This window comes from Bidens hawaiensis, unplaced genomic scaffold, assembly GCF_021521415.1.
Source record: "Bidens hawaiensis isolate Kalapana, Puna unplaced genomic scaffold, B.hawaiensis_p1.1 tig00035313_1, whole genome shotgun sequence".
Taxonomy (NCBI): domain Eukaryota; kingdom Viridiplantae; phylum Streptophyta; class Magnoliopsida; order Asterales; family Asteraceae; genus Bidens; species Bidens hawaiensis.
Window position 1 is genome coordinate 157,459 of NW_027496142.1, and position 16,334 is coordinate 173,792.

General features: G+C 45.1%; 1 protein-coding gene and 1 pseudogene across 2 annotated transcripts; both read right to left on the reverse strand.

Moving 5' to 3' along the window:
* Positions 1 to 5,821: 5,821 nt before the first annotated feature.
* LOC143587220 (oil body-associated protein 2B-like) lies at positions 5,822 to 7,077 on the reverse strand. Its single transcript, XM_077068570.1, has 3 exons — positions 6,795 to 7,077; positions 6,597 to 6,679; positions 5,822 to 5,971 (listed from the first exon to the last, which is right to left on the reverse strand). Exons 1-3 carry the CDS (start codon positions 7,075 to 7,077, stop codon positions 5,822 to 5,824), a joined length of 516 nt encoding a protein of 171 aa, XP_076924685.1.
* A 1,950-nt stretch (positions 7,078 to 9,027) lies between these two features.
* Positions 9,028 to 11,138, reverse strand: LOC143587231 (protein NRT1/ PTR FAMILY 4.6-like; annotated as a pseudogene). The gene is made up of 4 exons (XR_013144844.1): positions 10,883 to 11,138; positions 10,222 to 10,665; positions 10,011 to 10,138; positions 9,028 to 9,934 (listed from the first exon to the last, which is right to left on the reverse strand). The product of XR_013144844.1 is annotated as a protein NRT1/ PTR FAMILY 4.6-like (transcript).
* Positions 11,139 to 16,334: the final 5,196 nt, after the last annotated feature.

Consider the following 16,334-nt stretch of genomic DNA (forward strand, 5'->3'; position numbering starts at 1 on the left):
ATGCTGCGCAGCCTGACCATGAAATACCTAAACACAACTAAGGCAAAGCAAACGCCAAAACATAGTTGTTAAGGTCTCAGGTCGAGGTCGCGCATAAAATTGTAATGGATATCTGAGTAACACATTGACGCGTAAGGCTAAAAAACTCATAATTCCATAAACGCGCGATAACGTCGCGCAAAAGAGGAATAATGAAAGCGCCAAGACACGTGTCAACATAATCAAGATATGGCAAAATCACTTACAATATGACAAGGGTTAAGTATAATAAATTCCTTACAACCTTGTTCTTATTCCAACGTGCAAGCATATCTTTTATAAAGAGATGAATGGGAATGCGCAAGATGCGAAGAAGGGAAAAACAAAATTTCATTCCAAAGCATTGAAATTTACAAGTTTACAAGATGAGATACAAACTACAAAAAAAAAAAAAAAAAAAAAAAAAACATGAAGGGCTTCTCAAGTCTCCACGTTGACATCAGCCTCTTCGTCATCCTCATCATCGCCCTCAGCATCTGGCGCGGCCTGCTCCTCATCATCTCCAAACTGACCATAGTCAAGTTGTTCATCTTGAATGGAGTCTTCTAGCACAACAGTGTCAGGAGCGGATCCTTTGGCCACGCCAGAGCCGCTTGCAGGAGCAGCAGTCCCCGCGCCATCATCACCGCCACCAGCCCCTTCGCACTCGTCAAGTAATTTCTTTAGCGCGCCGAGGTCGGGCTGGTCAGCAAGCGCGGATATCTGCAAATCATAAGCAAAAATATGAGTACAAAAAGACTTAGAAAATAAGTCAAGGTAATCTCATTAAGGTTAAAATACCTGCGCAAGGATGGGAATGGGAGTATTCATATACCTCTCCCCCATCGCGGCCATGTCCGCGCAGGCAACGTTGCTCTGATAAGGGTACTCGGATGGGTTCTTCTTCAACATGCCATATTCATAGCCATCCGTAAACCCTTCAGCTCGACCCACCAAGCGCGCCGCAGCGTTGCAGTCCATCACAAGGGCCTGAAACTCGTCTGAGTATTTCATCGCGAAAGCGCAACGAGTCATGCCCTGTGAGAGGAGCCATTGGCGATCCTGCGCGAGGCCAGCAACAGAGGTCTCGAGGGCAAGAACCTGAGAGTTTAATAACTCAACAGTTTCCTTAGTCTTTTTCAGCTCCTCTTTGTCGGACGCTGCTGCCGCCAAGGTTTCTTCTTTTTCCGCCCGCGCAGCTTCAAGTGCTTCCTGGCTAGACGCTGCCGTCGCCAAGGCTTCATCTTTATCGGCATGCGCGGCCGCTAGCTCCCTCTTCAGGCGCGCAACCTCACTCTCCAGTGATGATTTTTCAGTAATAGACTGGACAAGAGCTTGGTCACGCGCCTCCGCCTCCAGCTCCAAGTCGCGCGCTCTGCGCGCGTACTTGGCCGCGTCCGCCTCCGCCGCCTGCAGCTTCTCCCGCGCAGCCTGAAGCTCATGACCGCGCTTCACAAAGGCGCTGTTGGCACTCGCTCTGTTCTCACTGAGCTCTGCTTGGAGCTTCTCAGCTCTCTCGCGAGCATCAGAAAGATGCCAAGCAGACACCTTAGCCTCTTGCTTGGCTTCCGCAAGAGCATCACGTACTTTTACGTAATCAGAGCGAAGCTCTTGGGAGGCAGCAAAGAAGGCCGACCCAGCAAACATATGATCGTTGAGCAGGTCGTCGCGAGCGCGGTCCTCCTGGAACCTCCTTTCAGATGGAGGCACAGCATGAGCCCAGAATTCCGCACACACACCCATGGACTGAAAGGTGCTGTCTTCAGTTATATTCCATCTCGGGCGGTAAATGTGATCGGCTTCCTGCAAAAGCAAAGTAATTATCTAAGTTATCAAAACACTAAGATGGAAGTCCACGCAGCGGAGCAAAAAAGAAACTATACTTGCGGGGATGAAGCAGAAAAGTCAGCGCCAGCCCCACGAGAAGGCTCCGCCGCGAAACCTCGTGGCGCTGCAGGGCTGGCGCGGGCGCCATCGGAGTCTTCAGCATGAACCTCCTCATCCTCCTCTGAAATAGGCCTTTTCTCTTGCGACCTAGAGCCAAAATCGGTCTCGCGAGGAGGGCTGTGCGCAGGAGGAGGTGAGGGAGGTCTCGACGCCGCCAGGTCGGCGCGCAAAACGGCCTCCTGCTCCTTAGTAATCCCGATGAGGGGAGATTCATCGCTTGCAGGAGCAGGAGCAGAGCCAACGGCGCTGGCACCGGCGCCAGGAGTGCCGCCAGCAGCTTGTACGCCAGCTACGGCTTCTACGAAAAAATCAACAACAAGAAACGGTTAATGACTTGATCTAAAAGAAAGTCAGAAAAAAAAAAGAGCGCAATACGTACCTTGGCGCAACTCCGTTCGCGAAGCAAACATCGCCATGAAGTCCATTCTACCCTTCTTTGAGGGTAAAACAGGGGACTTCGAAGCGACCTCCGGCGCAGCCTCGGCATCTTGTTGCTCTGTCGCCGGCTCTACAAACATTTGAATGAGCAAAGATTCATTAGTAATTCTATCAGAATCGCGCTCATAGAACCACAAAAGATAAGCAAAGGATAAGCAAAGTATACCTGTCGAAGGCGCAATGCCACTTCCCTTTTCCGTAGCGCGAAGGGAGGAGGTAGCGCCACCATACCTCAAGTGGACAGGAGGTCTGCCCACTTTTTGAGGCAGGGAAGACAAGGAAACCTTGGTGGTAAACCCCTGGGTTTTCCCAAATCCCCCCGCCTGAGTAGGAGGATCCTGAACAACAGGGGCATCATCCTTCTTCTGTTTCTTACTGGCCCCTGCGCCAGTTTTCCCCTTAGCTTTACGCTTTAGTTGGGGCGGCTCCTCTTCCTCCTCCTCTTCCGCGAGCTCCAGCTCGTAATTTTCAAGCGCATCTACAATACATGCAACAGAAGTGTTAGCCAAATTTGGTATTATAAAGGCAAATACATAAGTACAAAGGCTTACCAGGCGCATCGCTGTCAAACAGAAATCCCAGATCAACAGGGATGAACATGTCATCAAAGCGATCGGGGAAGCCAACCTCCCCAGCGCCCAGCGCGACGGATCCACCCTCCATGTGCTCATCATAGGCGGCATGGATATACTCCTTGGTGACTGCACAAAACAAGTCAAATGATATCAGCAAAAAAGAATTATATTCGCGCAGAAGTAAAGCAATGAGATTAACTTACACAACCCGTCGACTTGGATAACGGGCTCAAGCGCGCTGTCCGCCCACCTCTTGCTCATACCAACTCCCACCAGCGCCTCCTCACAAATGTTCTTGGCGGGGGATGGTTCAGCGGTCAGCTTATTAACCCAGGCGCCAGTTGGGTTCTTGAGGACACCCACATCCGCAGGCGCAGAAGAGATCGAGCGCATGGTCATACGGATGGGGATTACACCAGCCCTTATGTAAAAAAACCTCTCAGACCAGTCATGAAGGCTCTTGAATGAAACAGTGGAGCACTTCACCTTCTGACTGCGAGGAATAAATGAGAACCAAGAATCTTGGATCTTGGGCTTGTAAAAAAACTGAAAGCGCCGAGGGGTGGGCTCCTCGCGCTGGGATTTGCACATGAACTCAAAGTGAGTCATGCGCACAAGTCCAAACGGATGGACTTGGGATATATGAATCCCATAAAACTTAAGCAGTGCACCCACAAACCTTGTCATCGGGAGACGAAGGTTGCAGTGGGTGAAAAAATGGCTATAAAGGGATATATAGCCGGCAAGCGGGTCCGCCGCCGTTTGCCCGGCCCCAGGCAACATGCAGCCAAACACAGGGAGAAATCCCTGAGAGGCGATAAGGCTGTCAAGATCAGCCTGCCTCAATTTGCAGGGGATTTCATTCCACCTCTTCACAGCCTTGGTCCTCCCTACCTCCTCCGATGAGACCTCAGCAGCCTTTTTCCCCTTGCCGGTCTTCTTCAATGTAGACATTACTAACGATTTTCTACGGCAATGGATGGGGGAGTTTGTGTTGTCTGAGCTATCAGACATACAACTGTGACAACGAACGAAGGTTGTTTCTGAATAACAGATATTTGGGAAGCAGAACAAAGGTATTCAGAAGACAAAGAAAGAAAAGCTCTGAATAATAAACAAGAAGATGAAGGATAAAAAAACTCTAAGGGCTGGCTTTTATAGGCCCAGGAGAGAGAAAAATGGGTGCTGATCGGACTTCACGCGCCCCCACTCACAGGTGTAAGCCAACGGAAGCGCGACACGTGTCAATCACACTGTATGACGGGACACGAAAAGAAATAATACAGCTGTTGCCAGAGTTCACGCGCCACCACTCGCAGGAGTGACCAATGCGAGCGCGACACGTGTTCCTGACACTCTGTGAGGGGACACGAAAGGCAACTGTAGCACCTCGAGCACACGAAAGGTCTGACACGTCTCCATCACGTATATAGACGATTCGTTTTCAACCAAAAGGATAGAATTTCGCGCAATGACGAGTAATAAGAAGGAAAAGACAAACCCCTACTAAAAGAGCAAACTATTTAGTCTAACATCTATCTTACCTCGCTCGCGCGAGACAAGACACACATTAGACTGGGGGGGCTTGAAGAGGTATGTACCCGCCTCAACACCGAGCAAGGCGGGTCAACCCACAAGATATAGACAAGAGGCTTGAAATCAAGACATTACGAAGGCACAAAGCCAAAACCTATGCGCATGGCGCATATCACATATGCTCAGGCATCATATTCCCAGGCACCACACATGCTCAGGCATCATATGCCCAGGCACCACACATGCTCAGGCATCATATGCTCAGGCATCATATGCCCAGGCACCACAGATGCTCAGGCATCACATATGCTCACGCATCACATATGCTCACGCATATCACATATGCGCGTGGCGCATATCACATGCTCGTGCATATCACATCTGCGCATGAAACATCTGCGCGTGAGAATAAAGAGAAGACCTCGCGCATCCTCAGGATAGGCGCGTATCACACATGCACATAATCAACCTCATCCTTATCCAAATCAGGATTAGGGCAACCTTGATTGTGCACGTCAGACAACCTTCCAGAAGGTATCTTTTTAAGAAATAAGAATATGCTGATGTTGACAGCTGCCAAATGAAAGGTGGACAACTCAGCATGACACATGTGCTACCACGTGATTACAACCAATGAGAAAGCACCAGGTGTCCCAGAGGACACGTGGCGCAGAGCAATTGGAGGAGGCCAACAAGGCTGAGCCCAATCAGTGGAAACCCTAGCACTATAAATACAGCATCAACTCCACAAGGAGAGACATTCATTCATTCACATTCAAGCATATTCAATTACATTCACTCACAGACAGTTACAGTCAGTAACACTCTCAATCACAGAAAACTACAGAGTATTCAGCTATTAAGCAATACTCTCCAGATTTCCTTACTCTAAAAATATTATCTTCTCCCACAGATACTTATTCTCACACCGGAGGGTTACCCCAAAGAGGACCCCTCTGTCCCTTTCTGAGGGGTAAGTTGACGGTGCTGTTCATTTTGTAGGTGGAAGAACACAGATCCAAGAAAACCATCGGTGAAATAGTATAATCACACCCGATGAAAGTAGATCGTCTACCAGTGAGTCGATCCACGTTTCTTCATATAACACCCATGTTCACCATCTGTGGTGACATCATTAGTGCAGGGGCACCAAGCGGAATCTTATCGCCTACACACCAACCTCCAAAATCAGTAACTAAAGCCTAATAACATTATTTTGTAATGTGCTTTTGATTCTAGTTAATTACACTACATATTTACAATAAAATTGAAAAATCAAAAACTATTTCTTAAACGACTTAACATCTTTAATGATAGTAATGTAAAGAAAGGTCAAGCTTGCCTCTATCGATTTGCCAAGTGCACCAAAACTTTCCATAGGTACGCGCCATATTTGCAAGCTCGGTAATTTGATTTACCTCTGGAACACCGGGATTCACCCATAATCCTGATGTAACCTGGACATTAATGAGTCAATATATGTTTTCAGAAACATGTACCACCCACCCCGCCGGTTTTAAGTGTGACAATAAATCGACAAAGTTTTTACTCATGATCTATGAAGTTGATGTGTTTACCAAGGTCATATCAAGAGAAAATTTTCTAGTTGGTATAATCATGATCGATCAAGTTGATGTGTTTACCAAGGTGTTATCAAGAGAATATTTTCTGTTTTTTGACAAACAAAATATGTGTTTTTAAGACAAACAATATATTCTCCTGATAGGCAAGTCAGGGTTTTACGAGTTATCTGGTTTCCTCCTGGAACGATGTGGCGACATCCTCAAGCGTCAAACTAACAATGGATGGTTGTAACTCCGTCTAAGGTATGGATTTGTGTCTAGGATATGAAGAGAGATGCCACTGATTCTGAATACACATCGGTTCAAATAAAAGTATAATTTTTAGATATAGTCAAAATTTCGAAGGGTCTTTTAACGGTTCCTTATTTCATGTCAAGTAATTAGAAATTTTCTATATATATAAATCATGTATTGTCTTCTTCATTAGCACGAAATAATAATATCCTACTTGTTTACCAACAGCCCATTAAAACAAAAAAGAGAAGCAATGCAAATAAACCTCATGATCATGGGAATGCCACAACTTTTGTTCTTCAGGTGGTAAAGTATCCAAGATCCTATCAGACACAATGTATTCCACCCCTGCACAAATGTCACGGATACGTATTATATATAAGTTACATCTACGAGAAAAAAACACAGTGTAACTTGCATGGATGTAACAAACGTTTACATATTCGTTACATAAATTATATACCAATAAGATGAGCGGAGGGTTCATCGGAATCATAAACCGCACACTGGAGGAAATCCTGATTGAGACGGGTGGTGTAATGATGAGTCTGAATCTGGCGACTCATGTCATGGCCGTAGACGGAGAAGGTGCAGACATGTTGGCTCATTTGTATAATGGGCTTTAAGGTTTGCAGCATCTGAGCAGTTTTGTCAATAACCTGATGCCCAACCGTTAAGGGTTTCCCTGGCGGGACTGATCCGTCGCACGCCGGCATTGAATCTGGAGCTTTGTCGCTGGAAGCCATCATATCGGTTCTTTCTTGGTTTGGTGTTTTAAATTGGAGTCTGTTATTAGGTGGTTCTCTTTGATGCAATGAGGTAATGAGGGGATGACATGTGTCCATTGCTGACTTTGTTAAAAGTCCATGGTTGTCTTAATGCCAGGTGTGTGTAGCATGAACGATGCTTTTGGACCAATGCAGAAAATAGTAAGACTTTAGTAAGGTCGTTAAGTAATTAATGGCTTTGAATTCTTTGAAACCATGTGAATCTTCTATTCAAGTTGACAGTTTATATTTGGTCAACATGAACTCTTGATCCTAATTACCTAAGATAGACAATGGGGAGCCACGGAATTTCATAACTATTTCTAGAGATGAGCTCGGTATCACTACTGAAAAGTATCAATCTAGAAAATCGTTAAAATGGGTATCGGTATCAAAATTACTCTGTATGGTACGATATTTGAAGGGAAAAAATAGGTAAAATACCGGTATCAAAAGATGAGTACCAATCCCGAAAACCTCAAAGAATGACACTAAATTGGTACTGGAAATACCCGGTACTCAGTATTATTTGTTCATCTTCGCCTATTTTTCTAAAACAAAGAAAACCTTAAGAAAAATCATGAAACTGATGTATCTTAATATTTATATTTATAGTGATGTTAGAAGGAATTAATATAATATATTATAGTTAGATTTACACGATAACATGATCATGTATCACCTTTTATTAGCCTATCCAAGATTACATTATGATATGCACCTTGATTTAAGTTCATTTTGATACGTACACCGATTTGAGTTTCCTATGTGACAAACACTCTCTAATTTGCACGTCACAATTATTTCACGCATTAACTATTCGATTATGATCAGTTTTTTCTTCGCTTATCATATTTTGATACATACCTCGATTTAAGTTTCCTTCGTGACATGTTACCTTCTCGTGTAAGCCAACAAGTCATTTAATGCATTAACGCTTTTTTTTCGTTGTGTGGTTGTAAAAATCACGCCTAGGCATCGAGTACTCAACGAGTAATCCCTGGGTAATCCCCGCCTAGGCCGAGTTCTCGGTGAGCCATCCCCAAGTACTCTCCGACTAAGGCCGAGTACTCACAACTCCCAGTAGGCCGCCTAGGGTCCGTCTAGCGACTTTTGCAACTTTTGTTGTGTCCAATCAGCTTGTCTAGTAACTGTAGTGATTACTGAAGTAAGCCTTGTTCTTAACATCCAAGCAAGAAACAGGAAGCACTCCAAAATTTATGAAAGAGAATTCCAAGGTTTAATTATCCTTATGCTTGCAAGGAATTTCTTCACTGACAAGAGCTCCAAATGCATAACATATAACATCTAGTTGAAATCGAGTAGATTTTCATCCTTGCTTCATCATAGCTTAAAATCAACACAACATTGGACTCATTTCCAGCATTACTACTCACAAACCAAAACAGCGACATCCAAGAACAAACATAGCATATGCACAATCTAGGATTACCTTCTTGATAATTCTAATGCGTGTAATAAAGCTATTTATTGAACCATATGTAAATCTTTTAAACTATTTTTGAAAAACCTAAAATCGTGCTCACATGCCAACATCTCACCAAAATCATGAACTAAATACTCATAACCATTAACCACAACCAACATAAACTCCAAATATTCTTACCCCTGCTCTTTAATTATAGCCATCGCCCTTAAACACTCTCTTTCATTGTTGACCCTTCAATAGCAATCGTCTTCGGTGCCGTCAAAATCACTAAAGTTTTAGTGATTTTTACTGTATCATTAACTATTATAACTAAGCCACGGTTATAATATAATCATTGTTATCAATATTGTTTTAATATAAAAGTCAAGTTATTACATTCATATTAACTTAAAGAAAACATCTAAAACGGAAATAATCATACAACTTATAAATTAAAAAGAAAGAAACGACGAAGCTTAAACTTAAAACTCTAATTAAATTTGTAGATCATAAATCCTCTCTTGATTGATTTGATGTCCTCATTTGATGTGTGTCATACTCATCCTCAACATCAAGACTTTGTGGCCTATACTTGTATCTACTTGCAACAAACAGATAAATTGTGAAATTGATCACACTCAATATAGCAAGCAACCAGTAAAAGTTTTCCAAATGATTCCGATTAAGGTTGTTTCCAGCTAACCATCCTTTACTTTTTGTGTCCCCTTTAGTCGCTTGGTTCATGATCTTCACCGTGATACTACTCAAGTAATACCCAAATGCCATTGAGCTCCAAAGAAAGCAAGAAGAAATGGATTTAATCGATTGAGGTGCTTGCGAGTAGAAAAACTCAAGTAGTCCCACATAAGTGAACATATCAGCTATACCGAAAACAAAATACTGGAAGGATAACCAGAACACACTTATGGGCAATGGTTGAAGCACTGGGGTGTTGCATCGAGCATGTTGTGGTGTTTAGCGACGTTTTTTCTCTTTACTTCCACGAGAGCGGCAACTGACATTGATAATGCAGAGAGAATAAGCCCTGCTCCTACTCTTTGTAAGTAAGTTATGCCAGTGGGGATGCCGGTATATTTACGAACCCAAGGTACAAGGATTTGGTCATAAATCGGAATCATAATGAGTAGGAATACTACAGGAATAATCGGGAGGGATGCAGGCGGCATATTAAAAGAATCACCAAGCTTAATATCCATAGTGGCTCCTTGTTGAACTGAAAATGTTTGGAGTTGAGCTAAGCAAAGTGTCATGATAATGGTACACAAGAAAACCGGAACCATTGCTAGTAAGATTTTAGCATTTTCGACTTGTGTAACCGTACAAAGTTTCCAAGGACTTGAAGATTGATCATTGGTACCGGATCGGATTGCTGCTTTGTCTAGTCACCTAATAGTAAATAGAAGTAAACAAATTAACAAAATAAGCATGAACTGTTCAAATGAAGTTAGATACAAATGTTCACCTGTAAACATCTCTATGAGGTAAGAAGTCTTGATGAAGTGCAGCTTCACTGTCCATGGGTATCTCATGTAGCTCAGAAGGGTCCTCGGGAAGTCGAAGTTTTCGGTTTCTAATAGCAGCAACATAAACCTGAAAAGTAGACCAAGCCAATTAGTGTCAGTCCTAAAATATAAGTTAATTTACGTAGATATATATGCACGTGTTCTACAAACCTGTATAATTTCTGTGATGGCACTGCTTCCTGCAACAACATGTATACGATACCATGGTAATCCAGACATAAAGATGATCGCACCCAAGAACATGGCAATAAACGAGAGCCCGAATCCCTTATCAAAGCCTTTGTTGTCTTGCACCCACACAAAGAAAGTTAAGCCAATTGAACCTCCAACAACAAGGCCTAGTAGTAACCAATTGAAGAAAGTTGACATCTGTGTTGCCTCTTTTAGATCTTTTTTGTCAAACTGATCCGCTCCATGTGATGGCACTGCTGCTTTTATGCCACCATTACCTACGGCCAGAAGGTAGATCGAAATGAATAGGAGCACAGCATTTCCTCCATTCAGTTTCTCACAGTTTGATGTTGCCAAAAAGATGTTGCATACCGGTGGTCGGAGCTTTGGGTAGTGAGCTTGTAGTGCGAGCAATGCAAGCCCCTACAAGTAATACAATTCTATTAATAACTGTAGTTACAAACTTAAGGAATAATAACATGTGCAATTCATCTCTTTAAATATCTTATAAACAAGTGCAAGTTATTTATTTAGTAATAATATTTCGTTTATCTTCTAATATCATTTTCACTAATAACATTTGTTTGGTAACATTTTTTGAAGAGCATTCATTATTCAGAAAATTTAAATCAATACTTACCACACATTCAACACAAGCAGCAATAAGAACGGTTCTAAATCGGCCAATGTAGGCATCAGCAAGAACAGCCGTAACGATGGAAAGAATATAACAAGTGCCCATGAAATTGGTTACTTGGTTCGCTGCTTCGTCTATGTCAAAATGCATTGTCCCATTAAAATAAGTCACGAAGTTCACCGCCAGTCCCAAGTTTGCCATGTTTTCGAATGCAAATGTTGCTGCAGCACAAAGATGATCATAAAATTTGTTGTCAACTACCTTAAGAGTATATGTTCATTTTACCAAACAAGTGAAGAGATTGTTTATTTGCTAAAAAGTTCTCAAAATGTCCATCCTAATTCCTAAAACCAAGGTTGTAAAAGTTGCTATGCAGATCATAGGTGGCTGACTGAGGAGTTGTGTGTACTCAGAGTGCTCGGACATGGTAAATATAAAGAAAATTAATTTTTGAATGTTATATAGATGTTAAATATCATAAGTTTAATAATATTTATAACAAAATAGGTGAATATCAATATAAATAAGAGAAATATATTATTAAATAATAAATTATTCTAAAAACTGCTAATCATTTATTAAAATGAAATGATATTTGTTCTTTAGCATTATAGAAATGTGAATTATGTTTTATTTTTTATAAGTCAAAATTGGACCAAATTCATCGACTAGATATGATATTTGGTTGAGGTTGGCCACCTCTGATTGATTCTTAAAAACTAGGGTGAGTTAAAAAAACTCGTCTCGGCAACATACCTTGTAGCGAGTACTCGGCTTTGTATACCTACTTTTACAACATTGCCTAAAACGATTGGACATCATGTTTGTATTGTGAGACGTTGGTTTCTTTTTTTTCCTTTTTAACAAATTATATCATGCTATGTATCATATAAATTATTGATCTGAAGAAACACTAACCGGACCCCGGGTAGATTACTGGTAACCTGGGGGTTAGATAGATGTTTCCCACGAGGGGTTAGACCCTGAGAAGATGGTTCTTCTGATAACCTGCAAAACAGACACCGTGAGCTTGTCACTGAGAAGGGGGGGGGGTTCCTCCTTGTGACCACCCTCCGGCGTGAGAATCAGACTAGATTGCTCTTTAAATATGAATGTATATTAAGAGATTGCTAGAGCAGATATCAGGTATAATATGATGATACAAGATAAGATGAGATGGTCATACCATTTGTGGTATTTATAGCCGAAGGTAGGTTTCCAAGGAGGTGTGGCCGGCTGCAACAGTGTTCCTGTTCCACTAACAGTGGCCTACGCACGTGCCCTGCTGGTAGTTGGTGGGTAGGCAGCGGCTGATAGTGACCAGGCCTGCTGTGTACTATTCCTTTTCCACCAACTGCCGGCTACGCACGTGGTATGGCAGTAGTTGGTGAGTAGGCAGCGGCTAATAGTGACACAGTACAGGATCATGGTGCTCGCCATACTGTGGTCAATAAGCTGTCGTATCTTTAGTCAGATCTTTTTCCCATACCTCGTCAGGTACAGTACAGAAGATCTTCCTGTATCGTACGGACTGGCTTATTTGGGCGGGAGTATTCCCCCTCCCGCCCTTGTGCGGGATAGTTCCCGGCTTCGCTCATTCCTTCAGGTAACACTGAGTGATTGAAAGCTAAGTGCCTTGTGCGTGTAGCCTTGCTGCGCGGGTGGCCTTCCCTGATGGCTTGTATCCGAAGCTGCGGGAACAGGCGGAGTCCTTCACCATCGGGAGGCATTTCCTGCGGGACCAGCTTGCGTACTGCGCGTAAGGACGTCACGTCTCTGAGCATGGTTGGTCCTGCGGATCCAGTTGGTTTCTGCGCAGACGTCCCTGTTGAAGGTGAGTCTTGCGGGTCCAACTGGGCTCTGCTGGGACCTACCTCTTCAAGTCCCCCCAGTCCAATGTTCTTTTCATGAGTGTTTAATAAAGTGAGGTGAACTTTTGGACTTAAGCAGAGGGTTTTGAAAAGGGTTTTTTAAGGTTTTCCATAGGGATTCTTCCCGCGGAAGTCCTTGTCACTTGCAGAAATTCCCGAGTTTCCTGCTTGGTCTTTGGGTATGATGCGGGTAGGTCTGTAACCTCCTCGCAAGTCAGGAGCGTTGAGTCCCACTTGTGTGGATTCTCCGTGAGGTTTTGGTTGTTTTGAACATAGTGATCAATTATGTTAAAACCATCAATTCCATCCTGGAGTTTCAAACAACGTAGTTCTCGACGTTCCCGCTATGCGGGGATGTTATTTCCGTTTCCGCAAGCATTGCCCAGAAGATCCTTCTTGGTTTCAATTCCCAGCAGAGTGCTAGGTATGTGAAGGGTTTTGCCTTAACACTGTACCCGCGCTCGTCTTACGGTTACTTTACTTCCAAGGTATTCCTCGCGTCAATTCCCTGCGGGTGTTAGGTATGTGAAGGGTTTTGCCTTTACACTGTACCAGCACCCGGCTTATAGTTACTTGGTTGCCGAGGTATACTTGGCTTCAATTCCCTGCGGGTGCTAGGTATGTGAAGGGTTTTGCCTTAACACTGTACCCGCATCCGTCTTACGGTTGTTCGCCAAGGTTTACTTGGCTTCAATTCCCTGCGGGTGCTAGGTATGTGAAGGGTTTTGCCTTAACACTGTACCCGCATCCGTCTTACGGTTACTTGTTCGCCAAGGTTCTTGGCTTCAATTCCCTGCGGGTGCTAGGTATGTGAAGGGTTTTGCCTTAACACTGTACCCGCAGCCGTCTTACGGTTACTTGTTTGCCAAGGTAAGCGGTATTTTCCCGCCTATTATTTGATCTTTTTGAATTTTGAAATTCGAAAGGTTGGTGAGGATAAGAACAGTCCAAACATCTGAAACGTCGTGCGACGGTTTCTTCTGACTGTGTCAGGACGTGCAGGAAGTTATGGTGACGTGACAGTACATGGTCATTCCAGACGCTTTTTCAGGCGCGTGGGCCCGATTTTTCGGGCGCGTGGCCGCGAAATTAATGGTACGCGTCCTGTCAACAGCTGTTGCCAGCTTGCTTTTTGCCACGTGTCATAGTTTCATTGCACCTTCGATTTCTCTCTCCTCCGCATTAATTTCATCGCATTAATTGCGATTAGTATATAAAGGGGGAGAGGGTTCTTTGTAATCCACACTTTCATTCTTCTCTTCATCTCTTAAGCGATTTCCGGCGAATACTCCCCTTTTCAGGCAAGCATTCTCCCGAAATCGTTTTCTTCTTTCCTTCACAAGATGTCGTCTCGTGATGTTGAATCCATAGCCGATGACAAGAGTACTGCTGGTGAGTGCCAGTGTGCTCTGCCTGGCGATCTGTACCGGTATGTCGTCAGGAAGTTCATGCTCGAGTCTCTCGAGCCTGAGTTTCCTGAACCCCATCATACTGTGTACGATGCCCCCAGAGGCAAGATCGGGGTTTATGCAGCATTCTTTGTTTATGGGAATCTTAGGTTCCCATTGACAAAGTTTGTTTACCGTGTCCTCGAGAGGCACGGTGTTCATTTGACCGAGTTGCACCCCATGGCGATCGCCAAGATTCGCCACTTCGAGTGGGTGTGCCGGATTTTGGGCGTTGAGCCCTACGTTGACCGTCTGATGACCTTCTACACTTGGAGGTGCATCCAGGGGTGGTACACATTGACAACCCGGATTAAGGGTTTAAAGATCTGCGCGACCGAGCGCAGTCTTCGCTCATGGAAGCGGGAGTTCTTTTCATATCCGCTCGCGCCATCCCCATTGCCATGAAGTTTAAGAACGGGCAAGCACTTCCCAGCCTTCACGCCTCCAGCTACCAGGAGGCGGAATGGTTTGCGAAGATATCTCGGGTCCAATCTCTGGTTTACCGGTTTGCGGAGTCCGGGATGGTGATGCTGGGGATGAGCCGGGTGTGGAAGGAGGCTGATGCGCGCAAGATTCCGATCGTCCTCGAATACGGTTCGAACTCTGTTCCTTACGGTATGCCTTTTTCCCTTTTGTTGATTTTGAGTTTCTTCTAACTTCTTTCTTGTTTATTTCAGAGGGGAACGACTTGCAATCGCTCCTAAACCCGCGGGAGGCTGACGGTCCCGCTCGGATGGGTACTCGCGCTCTAGACGAGAACGAGTTGCCCATCCTAGACCAAACGGCGGATCGGTTCGTGGAGGTCTATCCGCAAGGCCATGAGATCGTTAGCGCCCGTCGGCCAGGTAAGGCGCTCTTCGACCCTCGACCCCTCAATGTTGAAACCTCTGCTGGAATTCCTCTAATCGTATGTTCTGATGAGGAATCCGCAGATGGTCCTCCGTTGGTGCGGAAGAAGAAGGCTGCCGGCGGGAAGGGGAAGGAGAAGGTGGCCTCCACAGCCGATCCAGCGCCTCGGTCTGACTCGGAGACCGAGAGCGAAGAGGTGGCGGGGAATCCCGGTGGTGATAAGACCGCCGCTCCGGAGGCTGCTACGATTGTCACCTCCGGAGAGCCAAGGATGACATCGGTAACCGGCGCGAAGAGGCCGGCTCCATCGGGTTCATCCCCGCCCGTCCGTACTTTCAAGCTCAAGAAAACCCGTAAGTACATTGTCTTTAACTTTTATCTTCATAGTTTGATATCGTTAACACTTATCTTCTTTACGCAGGCGTGGATGTTGACGCATTCCAGGGTGAAGCGCCGAGTAGTACCTCTCCGCCAATGACGGTAGGTTTGGTCAGCCTACCTGAGGCGTCGACCCAGGCGCCTGCGCCTGCTTCCGCTGGTTCAGTTGCTCACTCCTTTGAGCCGACTGTTTCAGCCGAGATGATGTCACCGCCGGCTGTGAGTGCGATTTTTACAGCATCCTTCACCGAGCCGGCGGTTACTATTGCTGCGGATTCCGCGGCAGCGACCGCGGCGGCGACCACGGCGGCTGCTACCATGCCCCCGCCATCGGCAACGACGGCCGGTCCATCAGGTACGCATGGGGCTTCCCGCCAATCTTTGCCACCTTCCCATCTGCCTGACCTCTTGGATGGATTTCCTTTGGGTTCAGGTGATGGGTTCGGCGGCTATCGGCCTGTGATTGACCCTACAGGTGCGTAGGGTTCTTTCGGCCCTTTTCATATTTTTACTTATCATCTTTTCCTAACTGCTTTATGTTTTTTGCAGTGTCGGATTCCAATGAAGTGTATGTTCCACGATGGAACATTCGCCGAGGAACAACCCTTCGCACCCCTGTGGAGTGCGTGGAATGGGCTCGTCACGCTGCTCCTAGTGGTGCGTTGGGGGAAGCCATGGCTAGCTACCAGGAGGGTAGGCTAACCAATGTGCTTCGGGTTCTCCTGGCTCGGATGCAGCCGCGCGTCGAGCTGCTTTGTCGTGAAAACGACAAGTTAAAAGCAGCTCGCCTTAAAGAAGTTTCTCAGGCGCGGGCCATCCGGGAGGAGAACCAAAAGCTTTCCGCTGTAGCTGCGGAAAAGGAGAAGGCCTTCAAGGCCCTCGAGGTTGAAGTTCAGGCTCGCCTCGAGG

Excerpts from the sequence above, each read along its gene's own strand:
- LOC143587220 (XM_077068570.1), bottom strand. The coding sequence starts at position 7,077 with ATGGCTTCCAGCGACAAAGCTCCAGATTCAATGCCGGCGTGCGACGGA. Across the intron at positions 6,680-6,794 it reads ACCCTCCGCTCATCTTATTG|GGGTGGAATACATTGTGTCT; the intron begins GTATATAATTTA and ends ACATTTGTGCAG. Across the intron at positions 5,972-6,596 it reads GGCATTCCCATGATCATGAG|GTTACATCAGGATTATGGGT; the intron begins GTTTATTTGCAT and ends ATTAATGTCCAG.